Genomic DNA, 21,710 nt, shown 5'->3' on the forward strand with positions numbered 1-21,710 from the left:
GAAAAGGAGTTCGTCAAGGCTGTATACTGTCACCCTGTTTATTTAACTTATATGCAGAGTACATCATGAGAAAAGCTGGACTGGAAGAAACACAAGCTGGAATCAAGATTGCTGGGAGAAATATCAATAACCTCAGATATGCAGCTGGCACCACCCTTATGGCAGAAAGTGAAGAGGAACTAAAAAGCCTCTTGATGAAAGTGAAACAGGAGAGTGAAAAAGTTGGCTTAAAGCTCAACATTCAGAAAACAAAGATGATGGCATCCGGTCCCACCACTTCATGGGAAATAGATGGGAAACAGTGGAAACAGTGTCAGACTTTATTTTTCAGGGCGCCAAAATCACTGCAGATGGTGACTGCAGCCATGAAATTAAAAGACGCTTACTCCTTGGAAGAAAAGTTATGACCAACCTAGATAGCATATTCAAAAGCAGAGACATTACTTTGCCAACAAAGGTCCATCTAGTCAAGGCTATGGTTTTTCCTGTGGTCATGTATGGATGTGAGAGTTGGACTGTGAAGAAGGCTGAGCGCCGAAGAATTGATGCTTTTGAACTGTGGTGTTGGAGAAGACTCTTGAGAGTCCTTTGGACTGCAAGGAGATCCAACCAGTCCATTCTAAAGGAGATCAGCCCTGGGATTCCTTTCAAAGGAATGGTGCTAAAGCTGAAACTCCAGTACTTTGGCCACCTCATACGAAGAGTTGACTCATTGGAAAAGACTCTGATGCTGGGAGGGATTGGGGGCAAGAGAAGGGGATGACAGAGGATGAGATGGCTGGATGGCATCACTGACTCGATGGACATGAGTCTGGGTGAACTCCAGGAGTTGGTAATGGACAGGGAGGCCTGCCGTGCTGCAATTCATGGGGTCGCAAAGAGTCGGACACGACTGAGCGACTGATCTGATCTGATACATGTCTCATCTTAAAGTTAATTATTTTTTTAAATAAGAATCTGTCTTAAGATAACCTGTGACTGAAAAAAATTAATTTCTCCCTCCTGCCATGCTATAACACACAGTTGCCAATTCTGGGCCTCGATTATATGCCCCACCTCAGACACATGACAGTAGATAACGATTATAGTGTGCTTTGCCTTGGCAGGTCCACAAAGTGTTGCATAAAAGAGGATTAATCAGCAATCATTATGCTCCTCACTGAAATAACACTTTTATGACAATAAAGAGTTTAAAATTTTCTCCAGCATCTCATTAACAGGATAATACAGGAACACACACACCATTTTATCTCCATTTTACTCACGTAGAACCTCTGTGGTCCACCCAAAAGTATTTACCTCTTAAGTGGCAACAGGGGCTAGTATACAGGTCCTTAAAGACCTATAACCCTACTACTATCCTGAGGAAAGGACAAAGGGTCTTCAGTGCACTTCCATTTCCACAAATGCTGCTATGGAGGGTCCTGAGCTTCAGACTTCAAATTTAATAGAAAAAGAACTACAAAGTATACACACAGTCTTTCAAACACTGCCTGATGATTTTCCATTCTTACTCTCTCATCTTGCCCAAACACATGCAGATTCTTTTTGTCCCAGTGGGTTGCTGATGAGTGTAATAACTGACCAGAGACCCTTAAATTCATTATTGAAGTGACTGCAGCATAAACTAGGTGGGAGGTAATGCAGTTTGGTTAATGTAGAATGAGAATTTTAAGGATCATTGTAGGTTTCCATGGATGATCATAAATATGGGCAAAGTTTCAAATCATTCTCCTCTTAGAAAAAGGAAAAATATTGATGATGTGGGGAGGAGGGAGTGGGTATCAATTTAACTGAACAATAATCACTAACATATTTTATATTTTATGCTAAAATATATATAATAACTTTAAAAATTACCACAGCTTGCTGCCTTATTAATGTACTTCTTTTTGAAAGCAGAAAAAGCTAAAAGTATATATTCGTGGGTTTTTAGCATTTGAGATGTATGTAGTTGGGACTAGGCAATTGTGAAATAATATTTTAACATAAAAGTACAAACCTAGTTTTTTTTTTAAACTGTATTGTATTTATTCTTTTTAAAATGTTAATAGCTTTTTTGAGATATAATTTTCATTCCATAAAATTTATGCATTTTAAGTACAAAATTCAACATTTTTAAGTATATTTACAGAGCTGTATAACCACAGCAATCTAATTTTTATACATTTAAATTACTCCCCAAAGCAAACAAACCTAGTTTACTCTTAACCAGGGTAAACACGGGATAAAGCCATTTTACTTAACTACTATAAGGTAGTTGATTCAGGAATTTATGGAAAATCTACGACCTATTTAGGCTGTGAATTGTTAGCTTGAAAAATTAAATAATAGTCATTTAAAGAGCAAGAAAACAGATTCCCAAAGTGGTCTCTCTGACAAACTCAACTTGTGGTATCAGTTCACTATCTTTAGGTTGAATTCAAAAATAAATAAAAACATCCCTTCTTATACTTGTTATCAGCAGGAATAGAGCAGTTTTACTAGCTCAGCAGACCTAAGAGTTTTTATTAATGATTCCAAAGATAGCTTTAGGGTCACAAACAAGAACCCAAAATGTTTCAGAATCACTTACTGTAATGTTATGATGACAAATTTCAATATAAAGCAACACAAGTAAAAATATCTAGCGACAACAGCATTTTAAAAGAATGGTAAATGAAGTGAGGCTAAATAAAATGAGTCAATACAAGTATTAGTTAAATCAGTTACTTCTTTTGTCCAATTTTTGAAGATTTAAAAGTTTCTATGCTGTTTTACCTCCAGATGTCAGCTTTTACATTAAGAAATCTGATTTGCAATAGCCTTTTAAACAAACATCAAAACGAAGCCTTTAAAATAGGAACTCATTAATCTGTTCAAAATGGTAAGCATAAGACTTATGCATAGGTTTCATTGTACAGATATGATTTAAATAGATAACATTTTATTAAAATTGGTATAGATATGAAGAATAGATTAGTTTATGTCCAGGAATCTGTAATAATAATGTCTGTTGACAGCTAGCCAAAGAGTAAGAATACCTTGTTATAACCTTATTATGATGCTTACACAACTCAGTACTCCGGTACAGGTCTAATTTTATTAATGACAATGACATAGCACTTGGCTACATTGACTGCATAGCATCATCCTTCAGCAGCAAGAATTTTCAAAAGTTTGAAAAAGCCCTCAATTTCTGGAACTTCCCTCAGTCATAAGATTTTTCTGAAGGTTTAGAAAATCCCTAATTTCTGAAGCTACCTTCCCAATTTATATTTTCTAAAACCAACTTAAATACAGCAAAGAATGAACAAGTAGGGCATCTTAAATGCCAGTAAGAAGACAAGCCAAAACTGCTTTTAGGCTAAGCTACCAGTTCACAACCATCATATTTATTATATTTCTTCATTCATTTATTTTTAAATCTTCAGTAGATCTCCTAAATACTTTTTCCAATATTATAGACATTAACATGACATGATCACAAATCTAGGGAGGAATGTAAATTCCTTCAAGCAATTTTTAAGGCAGATTTGCCATCTATTACAAATATCATATTTTATGTGGTTGTCACTACTTGAGACATTGAAGCCAACTCCTTCATTATTCCTAGTTATGTAAATTTTGATCACGAGCACTTAACACATAGCACACCAAAAGATAAAAAATGCAAGAAATATCCCACATCTTATTTTGTCCATTTTCCCTGTCCTCCCCTTAAGCTTAACAGAATTGCTTCTCTTAGAGCAACTTTAACTGGTTTACAATTTATCCCCTTTTATTTCTCCTGCCAGATCTCTGCAGGAGATGTTAATGAGTCTAGTAATGATTTAACAGACAACAGAAGAAATAACAAAGAAAAGCTAACAGTGTGAATACTCAACAAGCTGGAGTAATCAAGTTCTGTACGGCTGAGTTAAGGAAATATTCAAGCGCGAGATTTCACTTACTTTTCACTCAGTGAAGACAAACAGGAAAACATACCTGCTTGACCTGTGGTGACACTGACAGCCGCAAAGAGCCTCTGGGATCGACTTAAGTCAGAAACTCCATTTACAGCTTCAACTTCAAAAGTATAATTAGCGTGGGCCAGCAGGTCCATGACAGTGACATAGTTATCCTCTAATCCAGTCTGCTGGGGCATGTAGCCAATGTTACTCCCACAGGGAACGCATTCGCCCTGCTCCCAGCTGCATCGCTTACACAGTATTCTATAGGTCACATCATTTCTTCCCCCATTGTCTGCAGGGGGACTCCATTCCAAGCTCACTGTGGTTTGGTTGATATTGAAAATGAGGTTCTGTGGTGCAGATGGAGGCCCTTAGGAAACCAAAAATAAGTAAATGAATAAATAAAAATAGCCAAAAACAAACAAACAAACAAATGAAAGGATCCACGAGGGGCATTAAGCTAGTGGCCCAATTACCACACAGAAAACTGGTTGAAATGCTTTCTTTCACATAAACATTTCATTACCTTTCCTAGAGAAACCTTATAAAAGCCTTCCTGAATTCACTTGGCAAGAGGCTTTATTTATTTTCCATTTAATATGTCAAAATGAAAACAGGATAACGACTGTCTTTGTAGTTTTGCCACGGTCTTTAGCTATTTTTCTTCCGAGCAATTAAAAAAGAATAGTTAATGCACCTAAAAAAACAGTTGTGCAGTTGTTTAAAATTAGTTTTCCTTTTAACCATATAAGAGAGAATACATCTATTCATTCTTAATGTGCTCAAGAATGATTTATAGTAATGTCTGGAATTGGCTTTGGATTTGAGTCTCTCAAACATTCATTCATTGAAGCATCAAGATGTGAGATTTGCTCTATTTAGTGGTGGAATTTTAATTCAGAAACCATTACTTTTTAATTACATTTAAAGCCATGCAAGACACAAATAACTTTTACATTTTATTTGTTATTCCTATTGGATACATGTGTAAAATATGTTTAAAATGCAAGATCTGGGAGACATGAAAACTACACTGTTCATGATGTAAGGCATATCTATTTTATATTATTGTTTAGCCTTATTGGTTTATGGAAAGTTTTTAAGTATTTAATAATAATTAAGAATGTATTCAGAAATTTCAGGCTTATCTCAATGATGTCACAATTCTACAAACAAATGGAAGGGATCTGAAAGTTTTTATTTTACAATTATGAACTTACTTGTGCATGCCACATACGGTGGGTCAGATGGAGCCCTGTAGTACCCATCCTCACAGTCACACCTTGAGGAGCCTTCTTTATCAGAAAAACTGTGAGTTGGACAACGAGAGCACTGAAGATCTTGAGAGGAAGATTTGTAGAACCCACGGCCACAGGCTGAGAATACAAAAGTAAAAATAGAAACATGAGAACAAGCAGACCCTTTCTGAATTTTAGTAATTTTTAGCAAACAATAAAATATGAAATCTGATTTCCAAATGTGCTATCATCAGACTCAATAGAAACCTGGATTCTAATAAGAAATTTCTAACATTCTTTTTATATCTGTAGCCATGTTTCCTGACAACTATCACTAACTATAAGCTGTAAGTCTCTAAGTAAACAGGAAAAAAAAAAAGGGAAGAACATGCCCTTTATGGTATAAGTCTATAATTCTATTTAGTGTATATCAGTAAACCTATTTTACAATACTACATTTTAAAATAAAGTAATAAAATCCAAATGATACAGCAAACTTGGACCTGTAGTTGGCATCAGTCCAAAATCTAGAGCCCAAAACTAAACACAAACATAATTTATTTAGACAAAATCTCAGCATGGTTAATTCAGGGGAACTTTGATTTCAGTAATAATTAACTTGCTTGTTGATTTGCATTAACACACTTCAAAGTTCTGTTTTCTTAATCTAATACAGCTGTAAATTAAGTCTTTATGTGTGAATATGGTTCTTAGTGAAAAATATTAAAATCATTTTATGACCTGACTAGAAATAACAGTGATGCAAAAATTTTTATCTTAAAATGATAGAAATGTATTCCCCCTACCAATTTTCAGAAAACTTCAAGATATAATTTCAACCAATTTAAGTTCTAAGGCAGTCTGTTTTCCACTAAGCAAACTTCCCTGTTACTAAAAATAATGAAATCCTATGGATAGGAGAAACCTATTCTATCAGAAATAAGGAGAAAGCCATTAACTACAAACAGGTGATGACTCTTTCTCCTCTACTGGGAAAAGTTAGGCTAGTCAGGGTAACACAGCTCAGCAATGAACAGACAGGCACCCAAGACACCTATCACCTTCCAGTGAGTTTCCCTTACTCACTTAGACTACATGTTGTAAAATCAGGTAACCTGGAAGCATTTCCTATCCCCAGACATTTTACGTATTTATCTTCAATTAAAATTTAGCAAATTCAATTTTCATTATTTCAACATTTTTAAATTAATTGATGGTACCATACATTGACTATATTAAAGAGATTCAATTTGCCCTCCATATTTATTAAATGAATATCTCTTTAAGTTTCAGTGACCTTCAAATTTAGTGGAAATTAATAAATCATATCTATAAAGAAAAATTACTGAATATTTAACATGAATTCAATTATAACTTGTATGTATTAGATTCAAGTTTATTTAATATTCTCAACTTGGGCATTATTCAGCAGCATAATCACATTTTCACTCATGGGTGGGAAAAACAATCCTATCTTATTAAGAAAATCCTATCTTATTCTCCAGAAAAAAAAAGTTAAGTCATTCTATACTTTTGCTCACATGCTGAATATTTAATACATAATTTGGTGCAATTAAGAAATCCAAATTATGTTTTAAGCTTAAAGAAAAAACAAGGCTGTTTTATATGAACAAGATAGGTATTTTAGATAACTTAAAAACTTAAAGATAGATTATATTGTGATAGACAAGTTAAAGATTTGTGAACAGAACTACCATCATCTCTATGTAAAGATATGATCCACTTTTGCTCTCAGAAGCCGGTCTGCCTTTAGTTGGCCTCCTCAATTCCTACAAGAGGGAAACACTGGCAAACATATTAGGCCAGTAGATGAATGCATCTTCACATGTTCTTGTAGCAATTACAACAAATCTAAGACACAGAACAGTGAGATCATTATGAAATAATATCAAAAAACACTTTAAAATGTTTCTAAAGATATGACCTTGCCACATAAAAGAAAGGTTAACTGGTAGGATAAAGGATTTAGCATGGATTTCCCAGGCTGGAAATTCCTGTAAGTATGCACTGTATCTTGCTCCATGTATTATCTGTAATTCAGTGATTAGATAGAACATCCATAATATAGAGACTGCAATGCTTTATTCACAACCTGCAGCTTGATAACACAAAGTCCCAGAGAATTAAAAAAGAAAAAAAGATAAAGACAGAGAGAAGAGGTGTATGCTGATAGTCTTTGATGATATTATGTGTATTTATTTACTTTTTACAGGGATAGGAACTTAGGGAACAAGGAAATGGACACAATGGCAACACGATTTAATATCTACTAGGTAAGATCAACATTTAACATCTACTGGGTAAGCTCTTTTCTTTTCTTTTTGTTTAAATTTTGTTTCTATTCCCAGGTCGTGCTAGTGGTAAAGAACCTACCTGCCAATGTGGGAGACTTGAGAGCCTCTGGTCAGGAAGATCCCCTGGTCAAGGAAATGGCAACCCACTCCAGTATTCTTACCTGGAGAATCCCATGGACAGAGGAGCCCATAGGGTCACAGAGAGTTGGACACAACTGATGCGACTTAGTATGCAGGTAAGATCAAACAAGATTCTACTAGGTAGCCTGCTATCTATCAATTCTGGAAGCCTTACCTTGTTGTTGTTGTTCAGTCACTAAGTCGTGTCTGACCCTTTGCAACCCCATGGCTATAGCCCACTAGGCTCCCCTGTCCATGGAATTCTCCAGGCAAGAATACTGGAGTGGGTAGCCATTCCTTTCTCCAGAGGATCTTCCCAACCCAGGGATCGAACCCGGGTCTCCTGCATTACAGGCATATTCTTTACTGTCTGAGGCACCAGGGAAACCCAAGATCAAACCAGTCAATCCTAAACAAAATCAATCCTGAATATTCATTGGAAGGACTGAAGCTGAAGTTCCAATACTTTGGCCACCTGACGCAAACAGCCGACTCATTGGAAAAGACCCTGATGCTTGGAAAGATTGAAGGCAAAAAGAGAAGAGGGCAGCAGAGGATAAGATCGTTAGACAGCATCACTAACTCAAGGGACGTGAATCTGAGCAAACACCAGGAGACAGTGAAGGACAGGGAAGGCTGGCAGGCTGCAGTCCACAGGGTCACAAAGCGTCAGAGTTGACTGAGCAACTGAACAACGACAACCAGGTAACACTTCCAGAACTGGTAGGCAGCAAACTACCTAGTGGGATCTCTTGCACTTCTCATCCTTCTGTTGCAAATAAAGGCTTCTAACTAAAGGCTTACTCCCACTTTTCTCACAAATAGGGAGGACCATTTCTTGCTCCACTTCCATGATTTGTAGAATACCTAAGGTACCTAATGTAGAGAAATTTAAAACCCTTATCACTCAACTTTCAAATTACATTAAATTCTGTTACCATTTTAGCAGATGGGAAAACAGATTTGAAGCAAAGTTAACATGAGTTCCTCAAATAATTCCATTGTCTAGGTTAAAACTGGATTTAAAACACAGGACTGCTGATACTTAACCATATGCTATTGCTTCAGCCTTGACTGCTGAATGAGCCAAAGTCTGGCATCTATTCAATGTGTCTTGAAGCTTTAGCATCCCCCAAATGAATTTTCAGTGGGTACCTACTGTATTTTAGTATATCCTTTGACTATTTAAAGCTATTACTTTAATTTAGAAAATGGTGAAATAATATCCTAGCTAGCACACCTTACAGAAGAGGTGTATTAAATAGATCTCTTCAATTTCACTATGAATTTTGGCACTGAGGATGCCTGCAAAATGATGGAGTACATGCATGGCCATCATTAAATATATAATGAGAGAAGCAATCCCAGAAAAACGTGCTCATAAAAGTCTTAACACTTTTTTTTTGAAGTACTATTCTGTTTCAGTTCAGTTAATATTGAAAATAATAAGTTGTAACAAGACGGTTTTCACTCATCCTCTAAGGAAGCCATTAATTTAAATTTATTAAAAATAAGTATAAAATCTTGGGAGCTGCAGTATGAAGAGGAAAGCCAAGAACACAAGAAGACATAAGCTGTATCTCTTAGGATAGTAGTTTGAGCAATTGGGTGGTAAAAGTTTAGGAAAGAAGAAACAGATGCTCATAAAAGTAAAATTTAGATAAGATATCTAGATGAAATAGCTTGAGTAAAATACTCAGGAAGAGAAACTGGGGTGAAGTGATATACCTGAGATTTAACCACTTAAGGAAGACTTAAATGAGCTCTCCAACTGCTCCCAAAAGCCTACATAGAAATAAAGGCAATTTCTCCTTTCTTATAAATGAAGCTTGTTTTCCAAAAAGGTACTAGTAAAAAAGTTTTTCATGGTAAATGCCTTCTGAAGCCTCAAAGATAAATTCCCTTCATACATAATGGTGAAGTATATAAGAATAACTTTCTAGGAATTGTGATACAGTGGTTTTACAGCTTTTTTCTTACTGTGCTTCAATTCTCAATTTGTTCAACAGCATTTGAACTCAAAGCAGACTAATTAATATAGTGTATGCACTATCGTAAAATTATTTACAGTAAGAAACATACCATTTTAATTTCCTGCCTTTCAATAAGTTTGCTTTTTAACTGAACATTGTTTTAAGGTAATGTTTCACTGTATTGATGAAGACTAGAAATATTTATAAAATTTGTTTTCAATATTCAATTACTTTTTTAAAAGTAATACTTCACCAATTATTTTAGTTACAGTATTTTTCCATGTCACCACAAATACCTGCCTGGGACTGATTCTTTGCACTGTTTTTTCCCAAGCAGTAATGAATGCGCCTTAGTGAATAAAATAACATAAGTTCATTAATCCTAGAGCTAAGAACCATAATCTTGTCAGATTTCATACACTAAGCAAGTTTTTGCTTAGCCAGTTGTTTAAATGGAAAACCACCAAAGAAAATCTAAGAAGTACATGAAACTTCTGTTTACTAGACAGTAACAAGATTATCTACTGCAATATATATATATATATATATACTAAATTACATTACAGAATATACTATATTTCAAGATCTGCTTTATTGTTTCCAGTAATGAAATAACTGTAACATTATACTTAACTTCAATTATTTTTAATATGAGAATTATTTTTATATTTAAATGAGAATATCATCTTATATAACACAATTGGTTCAAATATTATTTGGGATTTAAATTCTTAAAAAAACACACAAACTTTATAAGTAAATTACTTAAGAGCAATAAAATTCTGAACACAAAGATATAAGAGAGTTTATACAAAAGACTTGTATTCTAATACTTAAACTCTCCTAACAACAGCACACTACATAGTTGTCTTCAATGGATTGCAACTGTTTAAGCAATGGGGTGCCAGGCCTTTGAATATACACTTACATGAGGCAGTTTGTGCAACAATCAGGGCACTGGTATAAACAACTGTTTGTTCTCAATGAATCATCCTAAAGACCATTGTAAAAGCCACAAACAAATTCCCGCTCTTTAGGTGGAATTAGGTGAAGTAGGATACTTTTTTTTTTTTTTCTGATCAAGGGTGCAGATACTCAGACTTGCCCTGGTGCATGACCTACAAGCATAAGTTTGGGGGATATCCTAAATGATTATACTTCTAAGGAAATTCTCCCACAAAATGATTATTCTAGAAAATCCACATACTTTTAGATTTCTACAGCCAAGAATGATTCCCTTGACCTTAATGGGCACATTTTTTGGAAATCTTAAACTCCACCTTTAATTTCAGACATAGCTGACCCCATCCTAAACCTTAAGGCACTGAAAGTCTATGCCTTAGTAGGCTGTCTTCTATGACTGAGCATGAGGTGTGCTTTGAAAAGAAACTAGTCTTGGCATTATTAAAAATAACTGAATCATTATTAAGGCTTAGATATTTCTATATTATAAAAACTTTCCAGGTGCTTAGAATCATCATGCTGGAGGTTCTATGTCTTTTCAAAGACTATCAAAGTCTGGAAAGAATGTATGTTAATAAGATATTCCCACCATAAAATTGATGAGGGAAATAAGATTAGATATTATTGAGAGTATAATAAGTTGAAATTTTAAAATAATTAAAACTTGACATTCATTAATAAGCCAATCAAAAATTAGGTAAAGAATCTGAACAGATATTTCTCTATGGAACATATATAAGTGGTCAATAAACACACAAAGTGATCCTCAAGATTATTAGTCATCAGGGAAAAGGAAATCAAAACTATACTGATAAACCACTTATACCCAATAGGAAGACTATAATCAATAAGACAGCTAAAGGAAGTCTAGTAAGGATATGGAGGAATTAGAACTCCTATATACTGCTATTGGGAATCTAAAACGGTACAGCCACTTTGAAGAAAACTGGCAAGTCCTCAACAGTTTAAACATACTTATCATGTTACTCAACAACTCCACTCCTAGGTATGTACCCAAGAGAAATGAAAACATTTACTGACACAAAAACTTGAATATAATTAAATGTTTATAGCAGAATTATTCATCATAGCCCAAAATGTGGAAACAATCCAAATGTTCATCAACTAATAAATGAATACACACAATGGAATACTATTCAGCAATCAAAAGAAGTTAAATTTTGATACATTCTGGTATGACTGAACTTTGAAAACATTATGCCACATTATGCCATGTGGAAGAATTCCGTCACATAGATCCAGTCACAGCAGCAATGTGTGTGTGTTCAGTCCTGTCCGACTCTTTGTGACTCCATGGACTGCAACCTGCTAAGCTCCTCTGTCCATGGAATTTTCCAGGCAAGAATACTGGAGTGGGTTGCCGTTTCCTCCTCCAGTGGATCTTCCTGACACAGGGCCTGAACCCGCATCTCCTGCATCTCCAGGATTGTCAAGTGGATTCTTTACTGCTGAGCCACCTGGGAATCCCAGTCACAAAATACCATATACTATGTAATTCTGTTTACATGAAATATCCAGAATAGGCAAGTCTATAGAGACAGAAAGTAGATTAGTGGTTGCTAAAAGCTGGGACATTGAGAGGAATAGAAAGTGACTGTTACTGGGTGCAGGGTTTCTTTCTGGGACGATGAAAATGTTCAAAAATTGATTTGTAGCAATGGCTGCACAACTCTGTAATTATACTAGGACTTCCCTGGTGGTCAGAAGGTAAAGGATCCGCCTACAGTGTGGGAGACCTGGGTTCAATCCCTGGGTTGGGAAGCTCCCCTGGAGGAGGACATGGCAACCCACTCCAGTATTCTTGCCTGGAGAATCCCATGGACAGAAGAGCCTGGTGGGCTGCCAGGGGTCGCAAAGAGTTGGACATGCTGAGCGACTAAGCACACCCATAATTATATTAACAACTGTTAACTGCAACGGGTGAGTTGTATGGTATGTACATTTTATCTAGTAAAGTTGTTTTGCATAATAAAATCCATTGATAATGCAATTTTAAACTGAACATTTAAGTAAGCCAACATTAAGAAAAAATACCAAATTTTATCTGTCAAAAATATCTTAGTTTGCCTTTCTAACACATATGTTCTGTATTCATCTATTTTTATACAGCTATATTTGGGTGTAAAAAATTAAGCCAAAAATTCAAAAAGATGGAAAATATATAATCAATATATTTTACCCATTTGCTAACTTTAGGGTTTTATAAAAATTTATCTTTTATCTGAAGACTAGCAATTTTATCTGAATAATTTTATAATTTCGATACCTATCAATATGAAGTTATATGTAGGGGGATTATATACAAAGTTAGTTTTGAGTGAATATATGAATAGATTTAAACATTCTTATTTTTTACCCACATTCACTGTGCCAGACAAGGGCTGGTTTCCTTTTCACTTCCCATCTCCTTCTCCCAAGAGCTAACTGAACACAACTAGACTCAGCTTCCTCAGTTCTTACTCTGTTTCCAGACCTATGATTTTAAGCACAATTAAACTTTTTCTGAAGGAATTATATGTATGTGTCTGTGTGTAAAATATGAGGCTTTGCAGATGTTTCCGGCCACAGTTATACAGCTGCAAAGAGTTTATTAATTATGAACTATAAGTGGATTGTTCTGTAATTGAAACTTTCTGGTTCTTAATATTATTGTAGAGTCTACATATGTACATAGGGATTCTAATGAATGCTGTTATTTTATTTATTGCAGATGGACATTTAATTTAGGAAAAGCTAGCCTGTTTCCATAGGAGCTTTCAAATATTTGTGTCATATTCATGTCTATGCTTCTCCATGCAGAGGAGTGCACAGCTTGCAGAAATAGTACTCCCACTGCTCAAAGTGCTGACCTCATCCGGGATGGACAGATCCAGAATTTGTATTTTAATCCTATTGACAGTGCCTCAGTGGGAATAATTACAAAAGTCTGTCTGAAAGCCAGACCGCCTGTCATTGACATGCTATGATTTTTCACATTGAGAATGAACAGTGGGCAGGGAGTATAAAAGCAACATGATGTAACAAGTATATTACAGTTTGTGAATCACCATCCATATCACCTCACAACTAACTTGTAAGAATTTAGAAAAGAAATGATGTAGAAAAATAAAGTTTGATATTAAGTGCTCAAGTGCTGAAAATAATTTTGGGGTTTTTTAAAACTAATTTGGGGAAATTATAAATATATATGTTATTTATTTGTGTTATTTGAGTAATTAATGTTTTATTGATTCAATATAGTAAAAAGGAAATATAAAATAAAAACCACTTAAAGATTTTATTTTAAGATTTAGACTGTAAGAGAAATAAAATTAAACACTATGTAAATAGCTTTTTCCTTTATTAAATTTTCAGTTTGAAATATGCTAGGAATTTTGCTGAAGTCTTGTATTAAAATACTCTCTACTACACCAGAATCTCACCCTAATTCTGACCTCATTACCAAATGATTTTTAAAAAGAGCAAAAAAAAATGTCAAGTTAGAATATTAAAAATGTTTTTTCTTAATCCCTATTCTCAAAAGAGAAATGGATTTTAACTTAAAGAACTTATGTTCAAATCCACTCCACCATTTACTGGCATGTGATTTAGACAAAGCCATTTTACATTCTCAGCTTCGATGTCCTCATTTCCTTATTCTTAATTATTAACAGCTATAGACAATAGTTTTTTTTTGTTTTTTTTCCAATTTTCAAAAGGTTGTTTTAACAACACACTATTTGGTTATCTAGCTGTTAAACGCTAGTGCAAGTGTTTTCATTGAAATGCTATCTGTAAAAACACATATATTTCTACCACCGTCACCACCCCAAAACCACACGTGCTAAATCACACCCACTTAGTCTTTCAGGGGTGCCTCAGCAAGAGAGTGAAAGTTGGGTCCTAGAAGGGCTGTCATGCCTCTGCATGCATCCCAGACAGGCAGCAGCAGGCACTGTGTCAAGGATTTCTCCTCTCAGCCATTCACCTCCAGATCTCCCTGTGCCATTGCTGCCAAACCCTGTGTGTGCTCCCAGAGACATGCACATTCATTTTGGTTCCTGCCAGTAAGGATCCAGCAGTGGAATTTTTAATTATGTAAATTACTTAATAGTCAACTCCCATAAAAAGAAAGATTCAAAATGAAATCAGATCCTTCTGGATCTCACTCAGTATTGTCCTCAAAGGTCCACTGAGAGATCCACCTACAGATAAAAAGCACAAATTAATTGTGAAGTCTCAGGATTTAGTAACCCCACTGGAAATGAAGTAAAATAATCCTAACCTTAATTCACATCTAAAGCAAAACAGTGTAATTATGGAATTCCCATGGGCGAAAAACACTTAAATTAGGGGAGGCCAGCTACCCAAACATTATATTAGTTATTTGTAGTAACTAAAAAATATATAGCCTATTTATGACACAGTTATTACTGTATTCTACTAAAAGATTTCCTTGAGGGCATGTCATTAAGAACAAGAGGCTGCAATAAGTTCTCAAACAGCAATTGGTGTTAGGAAGATTCAGACAGGGGATACAATTTACTCTAACATTTATGCCACTGTAAAGCTTATTTTCAAATATTTCTCTTATAGTTATTATGATATCATACTTTTTATAATTTGTTTTTATTATTCATTCCTTTTATGCTAAATTACTCCTCACAGTTTTGAAAATAGCAAGAAAAGTCAGGTAATGTAAGTTCTCTACGTGAAACATAATGTAAAGTATATAAGTAAGAATTCCTCTTTTGAAAGATCAATTTTAACACACGAATGCAGGATAAGTCTCTTCAGTCACGTCCAACTCCTTGAGACCTTATGGACCATAACCTGCCAGGCATCTCTGTCCATGGGATTCCCCAGGCAAGAAACCTGGATTGGGTGGCCATGCCCTCCACCAAGGGCTCTTCCTGATCCAGGGATCAAACCAGCATTTCTTAAGTCTCCTGCATTGGCAGGCAGGTACTTTATCACTAGTGTCACCTGGGAAGCCCTGTTTTAGCACAATCATATTAAAAAAAACACATTGTTTAAAAGATAAAGTTAATATTCTGAAAGGCACTGTTAATTTCATCATATAAGTCTCATTCCAACAGTCTTGAAAAAGCAATACTACTTGTTCTTTATATAAATTATGAATCTGACTTCCTTCTAGCATGTACTAGCTGTGTGACCTTTTTCAATTTGCTTAAGTTCTCTGAACCTAGATTTTCCACATCTAAAACAACAAATCTAATAAGACTACTTCCAAAGATTGTTGTGAATTAAAGTTCAAGATTCATGTGAAGAACTTAGCACAATGTCTGGTAGAGAATAAGCACTCAATAAATAGTAAACTATTATAGTTATTTCACAATGTCAATTTCCATGTGAAGTTTTTTTTTTCCCCAAAAACAGACTGTTTGTATTTCATGTGAAGTTTTGATCCCACTCTGGTTTCTACCACTGATAAACACTGAGCTACTTCCCCATGACCAGATGTATATGCAAGTAAGAAACACGAATTAATTGTTAGGCAAATATAGCCCTAGTATGCGTTTATTCTCTAACAAAATAATTATTGTTTGCCTACTCTTTGCATTGTGTCAGGTAATGGACAAAAGTTATATATGCTAAAAGACAAATATGATGATCTCTCAATACAATATTCCTTTTTGAACTAGCATCAAATGGCATGAATAATTATGTTAATTATGTGTTTAAGCTAATTACATTTCTGATTTTTCATAGGAAATTACCTATGTAAACTATAAATATTGTACCTTAATTTTTATCTTTGACAATGTACTTAATTATCTTCTATTTCCATGCTGAACACAGACTCAAAAGTCACCTTTCCTGCCAGAGCTGTAGCATTTCATCAATGTGAAGGGAAAAAACTACTCAGTGTATGTAGACATGCAGGAAATGTGTGTAAGTACATATTATTGACCAATTATATTTAAACTGGAGAGCTATTTGTGGCAATTATTGGCTTTTTTTTCAATGAGGCTAATAGTGATCTGGCAATATAAGAATACTCTGTAAGGACAGGTTATTTCACGTTAAAAAAACTTCAGGTGGACAAGAAATATGTATATACATACAAATGTTTGTGATTAATTATATTTAACAAAATGAACATTTTTACTTTAATTCAAAGAATTAAAATTAGATTATTTTGTGAGCAATTCATCAATAATTGATCTTTCTCCTACAATCTATTTAAAACTACAAATATGTAGAAACAGTTTGCAAGATCCATAGGCAAAATGAAAAGAATTAATTTCATCTTGACTTCTAAAAATAAAGAACAGACCTTCCATTTCAAGCAGCCTAAGATATGGGCTTTGAACCATCCGTTTTCTGCAATAATTTCAATCATGATTAAAACAAAATCATCAGTTAAGGCAATCTTTCTAGCTATTTCACGGAGACTCTTTTTTTTCTTATTTAGTCAGTTATAAAATGTGGATCAATACTAAGTCTTGTGAAACAAATTACCCTAAAGCAGTTTAAGGCAATTTAAACATGTGGGGAAATAAATAATTTCTATTATGTCAGTGGAAAATTTTCTGAAGATCATAAAGAAATCAGTTAACCCTGAAGCAGGACATTTTAAAAAGATGCATCAGGACATGAGGAGATTCAGTCAATTCTTAATTCTCAGAAATAAAATAATAGCAGAATAAGTCCTTACAACAAATAATGTTGAGCTCAATCCTTTTCTCAAAACAGGAGCTAGCTATACATACACACAAAAAGCAAATAGACACATACATATACATATATATGAGATACACAGAATTGTCAGATAAACAGAATGGTTAGAAAGAAACAAAACAGTAAGAATTTTCTAACTGGATCCCCTTAAAACTTCTTAATAATAGAAAACTAGTTGCTAATTTTTATATCCACACCAAGCAAAGAATCTAACGTAGTTCTCTAGTGTCCTATCTACTTTGCATCCACAGTATTTTGCAAAAAGATAATGTTGGTACTACTAGAACATTACTTAATGTTTCTTAATAAAGTCTTTAGAAAAAGCTGTGTTAGATGTGTAAAAATACATTCTAACTACTTCAGTTCCTTTTTGAAGAATAAGTAACTCATCTTTTATGAATCAATTAAAAGCTTTACTTCCTCCGTATTTCCTGACCTCCTAAAGCTATGTAGCAGGCAGTACAAACTGGTCACAATTGTGGTATTAACACTGCCATAATTATTTCTTTCTGTGTGTCTCCTCCAGCCCACTGTGAGCATCTCAAGGACAGAGATTATATTATCCATGGATCCCAAAACCACAGCACATTGCCTAACACATAGCAGGAGGTTAACCTACATTCATTGAAAGAAAGAATCTTTATTCATCCTATAGCAGTATGCATCTGGTAATAGTCATCCCACTTACCGAAGGTTAATTCACAGACACCAGTTAGTAAATTTTTCACAGCAATCAGACCACTGGAAATGACATGATACATTCTTAGTTGAATGTGGTACAGTCTTGACTATATCAGTTAAAGGAGACATTTCATGGACTTGCACTCCTAAGTTCCCTATTATACTGTACAGGCAAACAATTGCACATGTTTAGATTAACGCAGTAGATGATTTCTAAAATGATTCTATGAGCATCCTTAACATAGTAATATGAGTAAATGTATGAATTAGGTGCAACATATTTATTTATTTTTTATTTTTTGGTGGCTCTGGGTCTTCACTGCTGCTTGCAGGCTTTCTCTAGTTGCGGTGAGCAGGAGCTACTCCTCATTGCAATGCACATACTTATTGTGGCGGCTTATCTTGTAGTGGAGCAAAGGCTCTAGGTGCACGGCTTTAGTAGTTGCAGCACGCAGGTTCACGCCTGAAAATGTTCAGGTTTCAGGAGTTGTGACACACTGGCTTAGTTACCCACGGCATGTGGAATCTTCCTGGACCAGGGATTGAACCCAAGTACCCTGCACTGGCAGGAAGATTCTTATCACACTGTACCACCAAGGAAGTCCAAGATGTAATATATTTCATAAGAGTATAATCAAAAGCATTTTCTTTGAATATGGGAGAGGGAAAGTCCAAGGAAGAGAAACTACTAAGTACTAAATTATAAATCATGACAAAACTTTCAATGTAGGGCAATTTTCCAAGACCAAACTCTAAAGAAAATAGTCCCCTTCATATTCTTAAAGAATAACACTTTTCTTTAAATATATGATCTATTCAAAATCAAAACCAAGAATATTCTTGTTTTAGATAATCTAGAATTGCCATGTTCTAAAGAGTACACAAATGTGTTCACTTCTGCAAGTAACTTTGAATTAGACAGGCCATCTTTAAAATAAATTCTTGTAATTAACGTTTTTATTGGAAAACAAGAAATACCACTGATGCCTTACATTATGAAAAATGATTTCAATTTATTTCCAACTGGCTCTTTTAAATTTAAAAAACAATTACTGTAGAGTAAACAAAAAGCTAATTTAAATACATGGGATATTATATTTTTTGTTTTATTATGAGTGCAAACACATATATACATTCACCTAACCTTCTATACATTTGTGTTATTCCATTTAATTTCATATATCTCAGATTAATTGTTTTGCTTATGACCTATGAGAAGAGTGGCATGATAAAACTAAGGGTTAAAGCCTATTTACATGTACATATAATATCTCACTTTTTTCAAGTCTAAACTTAATCCTAACAGAAAAACTGGATAAAATCATAAAGTACCTTAACATTAAAGTGATTTCAGGGAATGTAATGTCAATACTACAAAGGATCAAACAACATATATATGCCTGCACATGTCAACCTGAAATAACTGAGAACTTTAGAAGTGAAATACTGTTTTCTCATAGAAAAGGATAATATTGTAAATGAAATATCTGTGGAAAGTTCCTACAAAGAAAAGAATAAAAAAGAATATAATGATTGATTCTACTGCTATACTAATGGCACTATGATATTACATGCATGTGTGTGCTCAGGGTGTTCAAGTCCTTGTGACCCCATGGACTGCAGTTCACCAGGCTCCTCTGTCCATGGGACTTGTCAGGCAAGAATACTGGAGCTGGATGCCATACTACTCCAGGGGATCCTCCCAACCCAGGAATCGAATCTCCATCTCTTGCATTTCCTGCATTGGCAGATGGATTTCTTCACCACTATGTCACCTGGGAAGCCTATATATAATATTATATACTGAGAGCTAATAATACATTAAATCTTCTTAATTAATTAGAATCAAATCATCTCAAAACCTACATACAGGTGTGGAAATATCAATCTATACTCATCTTAATTCAGATAATAAGGAAGGAAAAAAATCAGTTCAAAGATTATATCCAAGTCAAATGGTAAAGAACATACAAAATAAAAGCAAGTGACAGACTGTGAAAATATACTGTCAGAGATGGAAACCAGGTGGACTAGGTCAGACGATATTTTTAGAATAATTGTTTTCAATATTTAAGTTGAATTATCTTTTGAGTAAGTGTTTAACAAAAGGCTGATAAGAATAGTAGTTGTATGTATGTTTAAATTAAACAAAATATCTAAAAGCTAAGGTGTGACTGACTCAGTCCTATGTAATTTAGGGATAATTAAAGGTATGACTTTAATTGCAGGTGGTTAAGAATCAGCCTGCAATGAGGGAGACATGGGTTCGATCCCTGGGTTGGGAATATCCCTAGAGAAGGGCATGGCAACCCACTGCAGTATTCTTGCCTGGAGAATCCCCATGAACAGAGGAGCCTGGCAGGCTACAGTCCATGGGGTCCCACAGAGTCGGACACAACTGAAGTGACTAAGAAACAGAAGCAGCAGCAGCAAAGTTATGACTTAAACGCCTCTGTGAGTAGATGTATGCCAATGGGAAAATGATGGCTACAAATTTTCATGTGTTTCTATTTCCTGTCATTGTAATTAACATACAACCTATGACATGAATAGGGGACTTCCCTGGTGTCTCAGTGATAAGGAATCCTCTTGCCAATGCAGGAATAGGGGTTCCATCCCTGGAAGATCCCATGGTGAAGAAAATGCCAACCGACTCCAGTATTCTTACCCAGGAAATCCCATGGACAGAGGAGCCTGGCAGGCTACAGCCCATGTCATAAAAGAGTCAGATATGATTAAGTGACTAAATAAAAACAATATGACATGACTGGATCAAAGGTGATCCTTGCCAAATGTAAACAATTACAAAAGGAGAGAGTCCAAACCCAGTAAGAAATAATCCTTTTGCTATTTTTGAAAAAGGTTATTTTGTAGTTTAACTTAGTAGTCTTTTAAGAGTGTAAAAGGTGAAGTTTTTCAAGCTACAGATGTTGAAGGATATTCTAGCTCACAGTGTCAGTAATGTTCTAGGATTTTCCCAAAATTAAATTCTTCTCTTATCAATTGTCTCTTATGAATTTGGTATAACACTGATTTCTCACCTGTTTATCAACACATATTATTTCACAGTATTATTTTATAGAGATAGTTTAATTAGTGAGCTTGAACGACAGTATCAAAATTAGAGTTATGCTTAGCTCTCAGGATTCACCAATGTCTCCAAAGTCATTTCTCTAGAAACACAAAGTTTTAAGCTGTATCTGTTACTCTCCCTGTTCTTTTGGTGCAGTCCTTTCGGAAGATTCACGAGTTTAGCATAAGCACACCATTTATTAATGGATTAATATACTGTTGCATGTGGATTTGTGAAAGGTTAAAAAAAATTACTCCAAATTTCATTTTATATATTAGACTAACATATGAAGGAATAAATCCTTTACAGTACACCTCGGTGTTTTATTAGTACTCCCACTGTTAACTTCTAAAGAGAAACAGCATAACTATTAGTAAAGAAAACCATATCAAATGTCAGAAGAAATAATAAGATGGTAGACTATTGGATTCCTAATAGAAAGAAAGCACATGAAGTCTCACAGAAGTATTAAAATAGAACATTACTTTTTTTTTTAAGATTCATGCTCAAATTTAGAGATAGTTATATCATGGAATAAGGTATGTGGTGCTGAACTTCTGAAAGGACATTCATTACAAATATATTTGCTAAATTTTCAAACCACACCTGCTTCAGATCTGATCAGATCAGATCAGTCGCTCAGTCGTGTCTGACTCTTTGTGACCCCATGAATCGCAGCACGCCAGGCCTCCCTGTCTATCACCAACTCC

General features: G+C 34.8%; 1 protein-coding gene across 1 annotated transcript in view; it reads right to left on the minus strand.

Annotated features, from left to right (window-relative positions):
- Positions 1–21,710, minus strand: part of EPHA7 (EPH receptor A7) — a 209,628-nt gene that overhangs the window by 133,853 nt on the left and 54,065 nt on the right. The window contains 2 exon segments of the mRNA XM_010834724.1: positions 3,967–4,302; positions 5,153–5,308. Of these exon segments, the coding sequence (XP_010833026.1) occupies positions 3,967–4,302; positions 5,153–5,308 (492 nt within the window).

The sequence above is a fragment of the Bison bison genome, unplaced genomic scaffold (genome assembly GCF_000754665.1).
Source record: "Bison bison bison isolate TAMUID 2011002044 unplaced genomic scaffold, Bison_UMD1.0 scf7180017864035, whole genome shotgun sequence".
NCBI lineage: Eukaryota > Metazoa > Chordata > Mammalia > Artiodactyla > Bovidae > Bison > Bison bison.